The following is a 17,798-nucleotide window of genomic DNA, read 5'->3' on the forward strand; positions in this document are numbered from 1 at the left end:
TCACTTATATCAATGTTATATCGTCATAGTGTCCAGCCCTAAAACATATATAGTTTTATAGTGTCGTTTTTGTCAGTGCTGTTTATTGAAAAACCAAATTATGCAGAATATAAGATGGAAAATATTTAATTGAGTTGTCAAACTAATATATAACAATACAATATATACGGTATGATTTTACCTCAAAATCCAACAATTTGACACAAAATGATAACTGCAAATCCATGTTTCTCTGCCTGAAGTCGAGCTGTTTCTGTGAATTGCAGTGATCCATTTGCTTTTTTCCCTGTTGCTTTCTGCAGTTTTTAAATATATACCTCAGGGTTTGTGTCAAAGCTATTTGTACAGTCAATCACAAAGCTCTTCCCCGTTTTGGATGTGTTTTGTGTGTTTTTCACGACATTCACGCTGAAAACCAATGCTGCTGCTCAAGGGGCTCGCACACCGGACGCGAAGCTCAGCGCCGCGCTGCCGGTGTGCTTAAGTCATAAAAAACAATGCGTTTGAATTTTAAAGACGTGGCGAGACATGAGTTTTCGCGTCCGGTGTGCGAGCCCCTTCAGTCTTTTGCCACTCAGTGGCCATGACCGCAGTTGTAACGGTCGATGGTGACGTCACGTGCATACCCTCTATTCACTTCAAAAGGCCTTTATTAACCCCCTGGAGCCATATGGATTACTTTTATGATGAATGCATTTTTTGGGTTTAAAAAAATTCCATCATGCACTCCCATTATAAAGCTTGGAAGAGTCAGGACATTTTTTAATGTAACTCTGATTGTGTTTGGCTGAAAGAACAAAGTCATATACACCTAGGATTGCTTGAGGGTGAGTAAATTATGGGATAATTTTCATTTTTGGGTGAACTCTCTTTAATACAGAAAAAAAATACTGTATAAATAATACAGTAATTTTTCTGTATAAATAAAAAGAGAATTACTCTAATTTGTCATTAAAGGCATCATAATTAAAATAACAGCCAATAGAGTTGCACGATCTATCACAATTTTATCGCACAAGATTTGGCAAAGGCTGTGACGGCTCTGTGATCAGTAGTAAATGATTCTCCATTTGAACGCAAGAGGGCGCTCTAACGCAGAAACTGCAAATATGCCCTGCTGCTGAAGTAGAACACACGTCATTCCAGGATATCCCATACTATCGCTGTAGCTGAATAAACAGAAGATTGAAACGTTTTGATTGATTAAACATGACTACTAAACACATGACTGATTTATTCTGTGGAAAGGCAGGAACACACCAAGCTGACGCCGACGAACTAGTGGTGATGAAAGAAGACTGCGGGGTTGGCTCACGTTGGCAGCATCTGGGTCCAAAATTGGCCTGACACACCAAACCGACAGTCGACGGCCAAGTAGCATGTCAGTTCTGAGCCTGCATAAGATGAAATGCCTTTCCGAACCAGCAGGTGGCAGTAGCTGAACAGCCAATCAGAATGATCAGATGGTCCAACGGACCGACGAGCTCTGACGCCGATTCAACATGTCAAATTGGCTGAAAAAAAAGGAGACGAGGACCAACTTCAGCCAATGGTGCGGAACACACTGAGGAAACTTGGTTGGCTGATGAACAAAAACTGCCTGACGGGTTCCTGCCTTAAGGTGGCACTTCATCTCACAGAAGGACGCTCAACTCTTGTTTTTTTTTCTCTAATTGTCCGATTAATTGTGCAGCCCCAACAGCCACATTTTTAATTTTACAGATATTGTTTGTAATTTATTTTTTAATAATTTTTTTTTTTTTTTGCTCTTATGACCAATCACGGTACGAGAGGTCTGGAATCATGGTTGCTGGTGGTGGGGTTCATGAATACATCGAGAAGCAATAGCTCTCCTTAGAAACACCTTTAATGACCTCTCTATGATATTACCAGAGAAGCAGACTCATCTTGAGCTCGTTCCACACCGGGTGAGTCCACTTATTGCACATTATTACTGCATTCATCAAATGCTAGTGTCATTAGCCCTGTTCTCCAGACTGGAATTTGAATCACTTTAATTTAGCATGAGAGAAGGTGATTGTAATAGCTCTGGCTTTTAGGAGTCCTACTCACTGAGGCTTAAACACCTCTCAGAGAGACTGACAGACTGCCGGAGCTGTTGACTTCAGATTGTGAAAATCGTATTATAATGACTCTTGGAAAGTTCAGAGGAAGCGATATATGGGGTTTGTTGGCAACCTGGGTGCGAAACCAGAAGTTTGCAAGAGTCTTAAACAGGAACCAGTGAGTGTGTCATCCATATGACGAGGCCTCTCATCTTGTGTCCTGCAAACAAATTCTTTATCAGGCTGAACATAGGAACAAATCAGTTTCACTGTCTCATCCCTCCCACGAGTCCTTTTCTCACCCCATAACCAAACTCCATCTGTGTCACGTAAGAACATTTGCCTCTACGCTCCCAAATACACCATGGCTGTCAGATGAGACCTCCGGGATCTCACACACATATACAAACCCGATTCCAAAAAGGTTGGGACACTGTACAAATTGTGAATAAAAAAGGAATGCAATAATTTACAAATCTCATAAACTTATATTTTATTCACAATAGAATATAGATAACATATCAGATGTTGAAAGTGAGACATTTTGAAATGTCATGCCAAATATTGGCTCACATTCCAAAAAAGTTGGGACAGATTGCAATAAGAGGCCGGAAAAGTTAAATGTACATATAAGGAACAGCTGGAGGAGCAATTTGCAACTTATTAGGTCAATTGGCAATATGATTGGGTTTAAAAAGAGCCTCCCATAGAGGCAGTGTCTCTCAGAAGTCAAGATGGGCAGAGGATCACCAATTCCCCCAATGCTGCGGCAAAAAATAGTGGAACAATATCAGAAAGGAGTTTCTCAGAGAAAAATTGTAAAGAGTTTGAAGTTATCATCATCTACAGAATGAGATGATAATGATCATCTACAGAATCTGGAACAATCTCTGTGTGTCAAGGTCAAGGCCAGAAAACCATACTGGATGCCCGTGATCTTCGGGCCCTTAGACGGCACTGCATCACATACAGGAATGCTACTGTAATGGAAATCACAACATGGGCTCAGGAATACTTCAAGAAAAGTTGTCGCTGAATACAATCCACCGCGCCATTCGCCATTGCTGGCTAAAACTCTATAGGTCAAAAAAGAAGCCATATCTAAACATGATCCAGAAGCGCAGGCATTTTCTCTGGGCCAAGGCTCATTTAAAATGGACTGTGGCAAAGTGGAAAACTGTTCTGTGGTCAGACGAATCAAAATTTGAAGTTCTTTTTGGAAAACTGGGACACCATGTCATCCTGACTAAAGAGGACAAGGATAACCCAAGTTGTTATCAGCGCTCAGTTCAGAAGCCTGCATCTCTGATGGTATGGGGTTGCATGAGTGTGTGGGGCATGGGCAGCTTACACATCTGGAAAGGCACCATCAATGCTGAAAGGTATATCCAAGTTCTAGAACAACATATGCTCCCATCCAGACATCGTCTCTTTCAGGGAAGACCTTGCATTTTCCAACATGACAATGCCAGACCACATACTGCATCAATTACAACATCATGGCTGCGTAGAAGGATCCGGGTACTGAAATGGCCAGCCTGCAATCCAGATCTTTCACCCATAGAAAACATTTGGTGCATCATAAAGAGGAAGATGCGACAAAGAACACCTGAGACAGTTGAGCAACTAGAAGCCTGTATTAGACAAGAATGGGACAACATTCCTATTCCCAAACTTGAGCAACTTGTCTCCTCAGTCCCCAGACATTTGCAGACTGTTATAAAAGGAAGAGGGGATGCCACACAGTGGTAAACATGGCCTTGTCCCAACTTTTTTGAGATGTGTTAATGCCATTGTTACGTCCCCCTTTTGTCTAGGGGTGGCGGGAGAGCAACATATAGAAATAAAAAGTAATAAAAAATATGTCCCTTCAAAAACACAGGGCAAAAATGAGAGAGAGTTGGTTCAGTCTGCACTCCCAGAACTCACACAAACACAAAATAACTCTTCAAAAGGTTTATTTAACATAAAGTCTCTTATAACAATCAAGGATAAGGCAAAATAATAAGGATAACTAACAAGACGCTTCTAGCTTCGGGAGGGGGTTAAAGCCAAAGTAACAAACAAAAGGAGTAAGCTAACTGGAGTAAGGGAGTCTAAATAACCTATCAAAACAAAACATCAAATAAACAACAAATCTCTTACCTGACTGCCTCACTAACCAAAAACAGGGGAAAGTAGGGGTTAGTAAAAACAAAAAAAGGCACCCACCTCCCTACTGCGTCTGCAACATTAATAATGGGGCAATTACACACTGCCACAACAGCACATACAACAGGTTTCTCTTAAAGAAGCTTTCACACCAGCAAATACAACAGGTTTCTCTTAAAGAAGCTTTCACACCGGCAAATACAACAGGTTTCTCTTAAAGAGGCTTTCACAACAGCCAAGACAACAAAAGTTCTGGGAGGGAAGACAGGCCACACTCTCTCTGGGGAACAGCCAGCTCCTGCGGTGTAAATGCAAGCTCCTCTTCATACTCTAATGAGGAACAGGTGGCATCAATTGGGCTCCTGCAAGAGGACAGGGAGGAACAGAGGAAATAGGGAAAAAAAACTACACTTCCCAGCAGGCTGTTGGGCATCAGAGAGACAGTGTCACATACACAGTCACAGAACAACAAAACAATAAACAATATACGTCCTGGGACGTAACACCATGAAATTTAAAATCAACTTATTTTTCCCTTAAAATGATACATTTTCTCAGTTTAAACATTTGATATGTCATCTATGTTGTATTCTGAATAAAATATTGAAATTTGAAACTTCCACATCATTGCATTCTGTTTTTATTCACAATTTGTACAGTGTCCCAACTTTTTTGGAATCGGGTTTGTAGTTCAACCCAGTCTCTGACATCAAGTGGAAAGGTTTTTCAGCGTTACTTGTCTAAAGTTCTGTGGTGAGCAGAAATTACGCGTCAAGTTGTCTGAAACAACTCTGTGTGACTTGATATGGTAACAGTTGTTTGACCTCTGCAGCACTGCTGCTGGTAAAGTGAGCTCTCTGTCTGAGGTATAAGGGTCAGTCGGCATCTGTGGATGCTGCACATTAGTGGTGGTTGAGAAGATTCTGCCTTCCATATGTAAAGTGCTTTGAACACTATATAAATGTAACAAATTATTATGACATTCAGCGAAAAACTTTGTAAGGAAGAAAGTCATGTTACCTCTCATTTGCTTTCAATATTCTCACTCATATGGTGTTCACCATTTACCTCAACACTGAGAACCGTAAAAGAGGATGGCAGGGACTCTACTGAAGGAGTACAGCATCACGTTCAACACACAAACACTGCTGATAGCTGCTGTAGTCATAGTGTGATCATTGACCTTCATAAAGGCTGATCCTTCTGTAGAAAGTCGAAAGATGTTTATCTTAGGTATTTCTTACCTAAATCAACAGTCACATTTACACCTGATTATCAGCACCTGCCGACAAGAGTCACAATAGAGCGGGAGACAAGCAGACACAACATCTGTTTCTCTCTTTCTCCCAAACAGACTGAGCAGGTATTTTACATGCAGTGATTTTCACCAATCCAAACAAAACCTGAATCTGATTTCGGATTCTGAAAGTTGAACATTGAACACTGAACAAACTTTCAAGCCTGAATCACTTTGCAAACCAACACACAAAATACCATCACAAGGTGGTTATCACATTTTTCACTATATTAATGAGGACAACTGGCCCTCACAGGTACAGCTAAACAAGTACACACACACTCAGACAAACAAAAAACAGACAGGACAGTCACACCTAGTGATGCATATCCTCCGTCCATACAGAGGTGTACATTTGTCTGCTCCTTACTACAGTATGATGTCATCAGAAGGATGAAGAGTGTTTCTTGCTCAATTTTGAACTACACACATCGATATCTGACTGACCTCTATCGTTTCCTCTACAAGCACCCATGTTTCAGTGTTTCAGTCTCATTGATTTGCTCTCCAACAAATTCACTTGAGCGCAATAATCAAACAGTAATGAAAAGCTTATCAAACTCATAAAAGCTGGCATTTGCGAAATGTCAAGATTTAATCCATACTACTGAGTGTAGCGCTCACTTCATTCACCATTACCCTGCATTCAACACATGGATGACAAACGTTAGTCTAAGAGCATTAAAATAATAAAAAGCATTTTGCTGTCTGTTCATCAACACACGTATGACCGGAAGCGCCAGTCAAGTGTCCATCATGAAGAAACAGTGATCATTAGTAGGTGAATGTAGGTACTCACTTCTCCTTGAGGAAATCCATGACCCGTCTGAAGTCGGCACAGCAGTACTCTCTCTTCATGTCCATCAGGACACTGTCAGATGCTGATTGGACAGGCACATGGAGGAAGGCATAGACTCTCGGGTGGTTGAGGATTTTGGCCATTTCCTGTTGGACGGTAAAAAGGAGGTGAGCTACAATACAAACATAATGTGATGGAAGAAGAGTGTAAGAGAGAGAAAGCTTTGATTTCCACCAGTGGTTTTAGACCTCTGTAACATAACACCATCAGCAAAGCTAAACTACCCATTAAACAACACATATACAACAAATGTGTCACTAATTGTGTTCAGATGAGATGTCTGTAGTGCGTCTCTCACATCAGAGGTTTAGAGTAACACAATCTAGCCATGTCACCACAGTTGCTCAGGGTTAACTTAGACAGCTAATGTTTCACTGCAGTGCTGCAATAGTAGCTGATGACAATGTTTGCAGTGGTAAACTCAAGATCATCTGTGAGTGTTCAGAGAAAAATGTACAATGTACAACCTCTGCTGAACGCAGGTGTGCTGCTGGTGTCGTGCACAAACAGACAGTAGCCTAAAGATAACCTATTTCATGGTCTTCACAATATTATGAAAAATGCCATTGTGTTTGAAGGATAGATTTTGAAGGAAACTGAGATATGCACATTTTATTTTTAAAATGTTTTGTCAGTGACGCGCAGTCAGACAGTAATTTACAATGTAAAAATAAGGCAGCCTATCCGTTTCAATTAAAAATATATAAATATATTATTTCTCAAATATAGGCTGTGTTTACCTTATTGGTAAAATTGCAAAAATTTGATTTATTTAAAACAATTAAAAATACTATTTGGCCATTGGAAAAGAATTCTCTTCACTGAAAACATTCTGAACAGTAATTTATACAAGTTTGATTATTTTTCTAAAACAAGACAAGGATAGTGAATGATTTTAGCAATGTAATGTGATGGCATTTAAAATCATATTTTCCTAATGTCTTCTACCGTTTAAACATGGTGTCACGTGGATGGGAATATGCATGGAAATGGTATGCAGATGATGTAATGCATAGTAAAACTAGGTGTTGTAAGCTCCATATATGGTTATTTCGGGAAGGAGACGAGGTAGAGATTCATGTACACACAATCTTCTGCTGACTGGGTTTTATAAAGGGAATTTTGCACAGGTTCTGGCGTACACATGGTTTTATAATTCTGAAAACTTGTGCGTACTGAAAAACTTTTATGCATACGCACACTTTTAGGATGAAATCTACGTAAAGTTTTATACATGAGGCCCCAGAGAAGCAGCGATATATTGGTTACAGTTACATCCCTCTGTTGTCCTAGAGAACAGAGAGATCAGGATAAGACAGCTCTTAAGATGATCAACGGCTGGAAAGCAAAGCTAAACTCTCCAAACACTGAGTCAACACAAGAGAGCTGAATGCTGACATGAATCCACTGAATGTGAACAATGACGATATCAGACAATGTGACCCCATCAATCCCCATCATCACACCTCACCAGCTTTGCTGTTATTAGACCACCTTACATTAAAACACATCTTAAAAGGTCCCATTTTTCGTGTTTTTTTTTTTTTTTTTTAAGCTTTGATTGTGTTTATAGTGTGCAATATAACATGTGTTCATGTTTCGTGTGTAATAAAACACAGTATTTTCACATAATTTACTTATCTGTATACCGCTGTTTCCACTGTCATAAAAACGGGCTGATGACTTCCTTGTTCTATGAAGTCAGAAATACGTAACGAGTTCTGATTGTGCCAGCGGTTCCTGTGTTGTGATTCGACAGCAGCTTAGCGCTCCTTGCACGGAAAGGTCACGCCTCTTACCATAACGTGTGCTGCACATAGTTTTACATGTGGATTATTGTGGTGTTATGCCGAATGAACACAAAAGACAATAATTCCAGAGAGACTGAACTCTTTAATCTCCACAAGCAGGGACAGAAAATACAGTACAACGTTAGCACTCACTCAGAAGAGTACCTGATACGGAAAACAGCCATATACATAAACATAGTCCCCTCTTGTGGCCATTATGTGCACTGCAGTCCAACATTAACTATTGCAGTAAGGATACCACAATTATAATTTTCGGGAACCGAGTTAAACATAAATTGTAACCATTGATCTCTAAGTACAGCGTCCCTGGGAAGGCCAAACAAAGGTGATTGGACTGCGGGATGAAAATAACAGCGTTTCGACAACATGGCGACAAAAGCAACTCTTGCTCTTCTCTGTGGGAGCTCAACAAGACCTCGCCCCCTTTTTTGTGTATTCCTGTGGGCGGAGGTTAGTCAAAAAACTGTTTTAGTGACGTCATTAAAGAAGGAAGCAGAGGGATGTAGTCCAAACTGGCCGTTCAATGTAGGCGACTTCTGTTAAATAAAATATCTCGCTTGGCATTGAACTTTGAGCTTTAAAATTTTACAGATTTTATTTATACTCTAACAACAACATTACACACTAACTAAAGTTTGAAACATGGGATCACGAAGAACGGGACCTTTAAACATCTCTAACACATGTACATACAGTAGTACAACTGATGTGCTTCACATGTGTGCGCAAACTCATTCAAAAGTTAAGGGTCAGTAAGATTTTCTTTTTTAAATAAATACTCGTATTAAGCAAGTTTAAATTATTAAATCGATCAAAGAGTTTAAAATTAAATTGATCAAAAGTGACAGTAAAGACATTTCTGCTGTTCTACTGATCTTTCTATTCATCAAAGAATCATGAAAAATAAAATTAATCACAGTTTCCACAAAAATATATACAGTAGCACCACTGTTTTCAACATTGATAATAATAACATGTTTCTTGAGCAGCAAAATAGCATATTGGAATGATTTTTGAAGGATCATGTGACACTGAAGATGCTGAAAATGCAGCTTTGCATCACAGGAATAAATTACATTTTTAAAATATATTATAACAGAAAACAGTTCTGAATGGTAGTGTAAATCATTTATACAAGGCTCAACCGATCATGATCTTAAATGCATTATACTGTATATAGACTGTCCTCCAATTTATTATACACGTCATTTTTGTTTTTTCTCTAAACAATCAGTTTAATTAACACAAAACAACTTGTTTCAAATAATTATACACAATGCAGCTTGAAAACATTGTGTTGAGATATCAAAATATATTTCTGTTTTGAGTTATAATGAACTCAAAACAGAAATATGTTATATGTACTGCATAGACGGATAATTTTTCAGATAAAATAAACAAATAAAAAAAAAAAAAATATATATATATATATATATATATATATATATATATATATATGTAGTACAGTCCAAAAGTTTGGAACCACTAAGATTTTTAATGTTTTTAAAAGAAGTTTCATCTGCTCACCAAGGCTACATTTATTTAATTAAAAATACAGTAAAAACAGTAATATTGTGAAATATTATTACAATTTAAAATAACTGTGTACTATTTAAATATATTTGACAAAGTAATTTATTCATGTGATGCAAAGCTGAATTTTCAGTATCGTTACTCCAGTCTTCAGTGTAGTGATCGACCGATGTATCGGTTTACCGATATTTTTCCCGATATTTAAGCATTTTTCCATAATCGGGTATCGGTTTTGTAATATCGGATTCACCGATTTACGGCGCCATCTTGTGGCCGTTTTGATACTTCCTCCGTCTGAGGAGATCAGTCAACAACAACTCAGTGCACAGGTAAAGTATATGTTCTACTTGGTTTGCTTTAATTAATCAACTTTATTTAACATAACAGACATGCACAAATGAGATCTGAGACATACATTCCTGATATGCAGCTTGTATGTTTCTAAACAATTGAGACGAACTCATTGAGTCACGTAGTGTAATTCGTCATGTCCTGCCCCAATAAAGACGTAACTTTACATGAATTAAATAAAACAGACATGAATGAGTGCATGTTGAAAATAAAAGCGCTGCATTTAATTCTCTATCTGTTGTATTTGCTCACCATTGGTCTAGAAGAAAAAGTTCGTTCATATTGCTTAGCAACTGACGGATGATCAGGAGGCTTAAGCACGGCCACTGAATGAAACTTTTGACAAGATTATCTTGTTTAAACACCCTAGATTATATTATCATTTACTACATAATTATTTAGCTAATACACATATAAATATAGCCTACCACTTTGTGGAAATTAATTATTTATTATCTCCATGCGCGATCGCGGTTGATTAAGTTATAGTCAAACAGCACTTTGTCAGTTGGCATTTCATGATTTAACGTTAGATTAAATTTAGATCATAAAATGCCAACTGACAAGTGCTGTTTAACTTTATTAGATTATATAATCATTTGATTTACTACATAACCATTATTTAGTTAATACAAATCTAAATAAATGCAGCTCTGTGGAAATTATTTAGTATCTCCACACGCGATCGTGGTTGAGTAGCCCAATTTATAGTTTTGTGTAAATGCATAGATAAGTTACAGCACTTTGTCAGAAAGCATTTCATGATCTAGACCGACAAAACATAATAATTAATAACACTAGTTGGAAAATGCAATGATGCATGCTGTTTTGTTTGTTACTTTCCTGACAATGTTATATATTCCAGCTAATATTATAATATTATTAATATTTAAATACGTTTTTTTTTTTTTTTTTGTATGCAAGGAGGGAGTGATTGTTATAAATAAAATAGTTTGTTCAGCTCATTTGTGTTGTAATAATTGTCAAAAACAGAAGTATAACAGTAAATAAATATCGGTTCTGCATATCGGTTATCGGGTACATAAACATGCAAATAATCTGTATCGGTATCGGTTATAAAAAATCAATATCGGTCGATCACTACTTCAGTGTCACATGATCCTTCAGAAATCATTCTAATATGCTGATCTGCTGCTCAAGAAACATTTCATGTGTACAATTGTACAAAATATTTGTGTACAATATTTTTTTTTTCAGGATTATTTGATGAATAGAAAGTTCAAAAGAACAGTGTTTATCTGAAATCTAATCTTTTGTAACATTATAAATGTCTTTACTGCCACTTTTGATTGATTTAATGCATCCTTGCTGAATAAAAGTGACCATTTCTTTAATTTCTTTTCAAAAAAATTAAAATAAAAATTCTTACTGACCCCAAACTTTTGAACGGTAGTGTATAATGCTACAGAAGCTTTGTATTTCAGATAAATGCTGTTCTTTTGAACTTTCTATTCATCAAGGAATCCTTAAAAAAAAGTACACAACTGTTTTCAACATTGAAAATAATCCTAATTGTTTATTGAGCAGCAAATCATCATATTAGAATGATTTCTGAAGGATCATGTGACACTGAAGACTGGAGTAACGATGCTGAAAATTCAGCTTTGCCATCACAGGAATAAATTACTTTGTCAAATATATTTAAATAGTACACAGTTATTTTAAATTGTAATAATATTTCACAATATTACTGTTTTTTTACTGTATTTTTAATTAAATAAATGTAGCCTTGGTGAGCAGACGAAACTTCTTTCTGCCTGTATTTCATTTGAGGGTGCCAGTATTGCCTCCTAGAGGTATACTGCCCTCCACCCTCATAGAGCTTCCATTTAAGGACGTTCCACAGTTCCAGTAGGATTGAGTTCAGGGGATGATGGTGGCCCATGTCCATAGCAAGGAATTAATGGTGTTTTAGCATCATGGGATGAAAATTATTTTAATTTCGGAAGGCATAATTCTTCTTTTTATACCACGCCTGTATATATCCACATATCTTGCAGCGGTCATTTTGACACCCTCAGGGACCCTAAAGGGACCTACCATCTCACTTCCTAATATTCCAGCTCAAATCATTACTCCACCCACCTCTTTGCTGACGTCGCAGTTTTATTAGAACAGGGTGGCCAATCACTTACACTGTTAGCCCGGATAAGTTGAATTTACTTAAAAAATTTGAGGAAACTGGTTGCCCTAAAAAAAAATTAAGTAATGATTAAGTAATGTGAACTTAATAATTCAAGTTCATTTAACTTAAAATGTTTTGTAATATTAATTACTTTGTAGTTATTACAACTAGTATATTTAAGTTCAATGTACTAAGCAAGTTAACTTGCCACCAATCAAAATTCATCCATGCCTCCCATCATGCATTGCTGCATGAATAAATTATGAGCTGAATTGTCTTAGTAATTTCTTTATTCTCACTATTTAAATTTTGCTGTTTTTCTGTGACTTTTTAGCAGCTTGTTTTCTAATGTTCAGAGTTGATCTGTTTATCAGAACATGTTGCTTGTCACCGTCGTTGAGATTCACAGGCTGATTCTTGATGTCTGTATGTGCCTAAAATATATATATATATATATATATATATTTTTTTGTGATAAGGACAACTTAAAAAAAAAAAAAAAAATATTATAAAAGTTGATCCTCCACTGTAGAATCACAGTTCTGCTGTAATCAATAATGTAAATCTAACTCAGAGATTGGACTCTAAATGAGTTCAGTGATTTAGATCAAATAATGATTATGTGAAAACATACCCAACACCTGATCATCTTTTGACTTTGCTTGTCTGGTTGGTTTTAATGCAGTTAAAACTGCCCAAACAAAATCTAATATTAAAAAGGCAAGGGTCAAGAGCTCAACTAAAACAAACCCTGACCCTCGATGATGGTAACTTAAAAATTGTGATTTTCTCCTTTGGTGAAAAACTATAAAAAGGTAAATGTTTGGAAAAAATGCCTGTAGAACAGCCAAAACAAATGTTCCAACTGCTCATCAACAGCTCCTTGAATTCACACACACCACGACAAAATGGCGTCATTACTTGCCGCAAACCAGTGTGTAGGAGGCGTGGTCAGGAGAAAAACTTCATAATTTAAGTGCATTTAACTTACATTTATTAACACATTCAAATACACCCACAAATTAGTAGAATTTACTTATATTTTATAAGTAATGCAACCAAACTTAAATATTTTAAGTATATTGTAATTATATTTTTAAGTTAATATAAAATCCGGGCTAAGAGTGTAACCACCCACAACTCCATCCATACTGGACCATCCAGCAAGCACTTGCCAGTGAATAAAACTGTTTAAAAACTAGTCATGTATTTCTGTGCCCACTTAAAGGTGGCTGAAATGCAGCTTTATAAATTAGCCATTTATTTCTATTATAAGTTCAGGAAACATAAAATAATAATAATAATAATAATAATAATAATAATAATAATAATAATAATAATAATAATAAAAAAATAAAAAATAAATCCATTTCATGACCCCTTTAACTTTTAAGTGCCTTGTGGTGGGGTAAGTTAAAACTAGCTAGCTTACCAATTCAGACTGATATTTAGCTAAATGATTTGCATGGTTTTATCCATTGCTAAATGACTAATACGCATCATACATATTTTTAGTCCTGGACAAATTTGCTTTGATGTAACAGCCATTACTGCTGTTATGCTAAAATTTTACTTTGACAAGCCAAAAACAGTTTTTAAAGTAAATAGGTGCCTTCCACTCCTCCCATGAGTGTCTCCTTTTCACAGTCTGGCAGAAATTATGGGTGGTTCGACAATATATGCTCGCATGACAATAAAATGTACGACTGCCAAGATACAGGTGATGGGTCAACTTATGAACTGGCTCATCTTACCCCACTCACCGCTACTTGTTTTCTGCTCAAAAGTGGTTTTATAGCTGCCATTTTAAAAGCATTTATCTGACAAATTTTCTTTAAGCCTTCATCTGAACAAATTCTTCTGTGCTGTGAATCACTCTAAATGTGTGGTTTGTGTAGACTTTTTATAATTTCCTAGATTTGAAATGACCTCTCACTATAAATCAATCAATAAATAAATCAAACAAACAAACTGTGTATCTCAAACAAGGAACAAAACACACAGAGAGGAGAGGAACCATTGGTTATGGCTTATCATCACAATTAAACTTCACTGTGGTGGTGAACCCCCTACCCCCACCCCCAACTGTTTGAATCTCTGCGTGTGCTTCTAAATTACAGAATCAGAATTAAAATAATTAATTAGTTTTAAGAATAGTGACTGATTAGCAGTGAAGATAAATTGGGCCCACTTGCACTAGAACATGTGAAGAACCTCACAGAGTGAACAAAGTGTGTCACATCATCAACATGCTGCATGATGGAGCCAGTCAAACGGAACATCATCGGACACCTACAAATGACTTACCAAGGACAGGACAACAGACTCACTGAAGAAAAAAAAAAAAAAAAAAGGAAGGAAAGGAAAGGAAAGGAAAGGAAAGGGAAAGAGTTCTTTAACCTGACCTACAGTACAAGTATATGCTCCCTCCTGCCAGCTATGGTAAATTAATGAGCGATGCCTTTTTGTTCTTTCACAAGGAGGCACAAAGTTGCTTTTCAGACCCTTTACCCTTTCTGTTCCTCTCTGGTGGAATGAGGTCGTCCTCTCCCCTCTTCTCTAGCTCATTTTCTAATCTAGTTGTCTAATATACCTGGCAGTGTATATTACATATATTGTTGGCTCTTTGACAAGTTGCTTTTGTTCCTCTTTTGTAAGCTGCTATGGATAAAAGCATCTGCTAAAAGCATACATTTAAATAGAGTACTAGTTGTCTGATCAGTTGCTGCAGAATGTGGTCATCTCTCATTGGTCAACACATGATATTGTTAGCTCCCTGAAATGAGCTCCCACAACAGTTACTATACTGTAATTCATCCTCTCAAACGTGGAAGATACTATTATGCAGATTGCTGGGGGAGTGTTTAATATTAAATATGAGGATATGACTGTTAGCTTACAAAGGCAAGCATACAGCTTTAATTTCAAAGCAGACGCACAGATCTGATCAGATGTGAAACACACAAGTGTTAATTAACAACCATAATTATTCTTCATGTCTGTATGTCCTGCACCTTGTAGCCCAAAGCATCATTCAATATGCATATTATTTACTCAAGGAAAACATTTATTTATGCAGTCATGCTAATGTGTGCTTTGAGCTCATTATAGGCAGACAATAAGCCAAACACACATCTCACGTACTGGGGGTGGGGGGGGGCGGGGGGGGGGGGGGTATGGTGCTCTGGCAGATGGCACATGGGATCAATGACTGCAGCGACTGCTTGCGAGACGTGTTTAGCACAGCATAGAGACCTGCTGATGATGCAGTTGTCCCACACTCCACTAACACATCACGGCAGCCTTGTGTCTAAACACTGAGACCGACTCTACTCCTCAGCATCCACTACAGCAGATGTCTGATCCAATCATCACAGCTCCGTATTGCCTACGGATGGCAAGACTACCGATGATGCTTACATGCTCAGTTAAAAATAAATAAAGAGCTATTCACAATATAGCATTGAGGATGGAGGAACTGAACACATCAACCTAACCAAGCATGCTGTTTTCTTATAAAGGTTCATTTTATTTTTAGAAACCATATATACATATGTGGCCAGCATTTCTATGTTTTCTCCCCCTCCAAGATCACTCTGTCATGAGCACACACATGCTAAAGCATCAAATACCCCTAGTATCACCAAAATAATATTATATTAACACTCTGGAGTCAGTTAAGTCGTCGGCGCCTTTACTTGCTTTTTTTTTTTTTTTCTTAGTGCAAAAGATACTCAAAATACTCTGTCAATTTTGGACATACAAATAAGAGTTATATATTATTAAAAACTGTGGAAAGTCTTCTTTTATTTGTGCACACTCACAGTAAAAACAACATTTTGTGCTTTTTGCAAAATAAAGAAAACTAACATGATGTGCGACCTGCCATCTGCCAGAGAATACTAATCACACAAACATGGGACATGTCCAAAGAAATGTTGAAATGTCAGGTTGGAAATCATGTAAGTCAAATCAAAAACAAATATTCTCTGTTTATGTAATCTTTTTTGAAAACAGAGAGATGTCAGTCGTTCGCAAGTCATCTCATTATCCACTGATGCGGCCACGCCCACGGAATGCGCACACTATTCAAACACAAATTCTGAAGCGATCAATGCAGAATGAACGCCTGCATCAGCTCGGAAAAATGCATCAAGCTTAGTCAGGTTCATGTACATCATTTTGAGATGTAGTGAGGAATAATTCTGGAAGAATTTTCCTCAGAGGAAGAACACTTTCAAATTCATTTCGATTGAGGATCAACTTGATCAAGCCGATGATTGTGAATGGTAATTTTTTTTATTCTTAAATTCTTTATTCTAATCGTGATATAGTGTCTGTGAATATTATACTGTAATGCTCTCTTGGCTGGCCTTCCAGCATGCACTGTCAAGCCTCTACAACTGATCCAGAATGCTGCAGCAAGACTGGTCTTCAACAAACCGAAGAGAGCACGTCACTCCTCTCTTCATCAGTCTGCATTGGCTGCCAGTAGCTGCTTGAATCTGATTCAAGGCTCTGATCTTTGCCTACAGAACGGCCGCTGGCTCTACACCACTATATCTTAACCCACTACTTCAGACTTATGCGCCCTCCAGAAACTTGCGTTCTGCAAGTGAACAGCGCCTTGTGGTGCCATCACAAAGGGGCACAAAATCGCTGTCACTGACCTTCTCCGGGTCTGTTCCTGGCTGGTGGAATGACCTGCCACGCTCTATTCGAGCAGCTGAATCTTTAGCCATTTTCAAAAAAATGCTAAAGACGTATCTTTTTCGCCAGCACTTGACCCAGTAATAGTAGCACTTACCTTGATTTCTATTTTCCTTCCATTTATTTGTGTATTTTTATTAAAAAAAAAAAAAAAAAAAAAAAAAATCCTTGCTACGAGCACTTTACTGTCATCAACTGTGACTTCACTCAGCACTTATGTACTGTTGTTCTCATGTTGAGTTGATTGATTATACTACTCTCATTTGTAAGTTGCTTTGGATAAAAGCATCTGCTGAATGACTAAATGTAAATGTATTATAATACAGACATTTAGGCTATATAATATGACAAATATAATACATAAAATGTCATAGAGGTAATATATATGTTTAGACGATTTCTTTGGCCTGTTTTGAACAGATTATGAAGCGTTTACTGTGAAATAGTCTAGTGCCATATGAAGCTTTTATTCACAATGAATAATTCAGCTCTGCATCACAGAAATACATTATATTTTATAGTATATTAAAATAGAAAACCATTATTTTAAATTATTTTAAATATGATCCTGTTATCAGCAAGCTCACAGCGTTTTTTTTTTTTTTTTTCCTTTATCTCACCGATTTGAGAATCATAGTGACAAGATATTGGCCCACATTGGACTGCATGCATATGATATTGAGACCACTGACTGGAAGCAGGAAAGTTTTTTTTTTTTTTTTTCACCTGGATTTATTTCCAGGTATAACTGTGTACTCAAAAATGTGTCTTTGACTCTCATTTATAACTATATTTGAAATAAACTACAAACAAAAAAATGACATTTATTTTGTCATTGTATTCTTTCTTAGTTCACTCAGTCACATTCCAAACT

General features: G+C 37.1%; 1 protein-coding gene across 1 annotated transcript in view; it reads right to left on the reverse strand.

Moving 5' to 3' along the window:
• Positions 1–17,798, reverse strand: part of cdkal1 (CDK5 regulatory subunit associated protein 1-like 1) — a 472,612-nt gene that overhangs the window by 116,033 nt on the left and 338,781 nt on the right. Inside the window, exon 10 of the mRNA XM_067400691.1 lies at positions 6,314–6,459. Coding sequence (XP_067256792.1) covers positions 6,314–6,459 — 146 coding nt within the window. The remainder of the gene's footprint in view (positions 1–6,313; positions 6,460–17,798) is intronic.

Source organism: Chanodichthys erythropterus, chromosome 2, assembly GCF_024489055.1.
Source record: "Chanodichthys erythropterus isolate Z2021 chromosome 2, ASM2448905v1, whole genome shotgun sequence".
NCBI lineage: Eukaryota > Metazoa > Chordata > Actinopteri > Cypriniformes > Xenocyprididae > Chanodichthys > Chanodichthys erythropterus.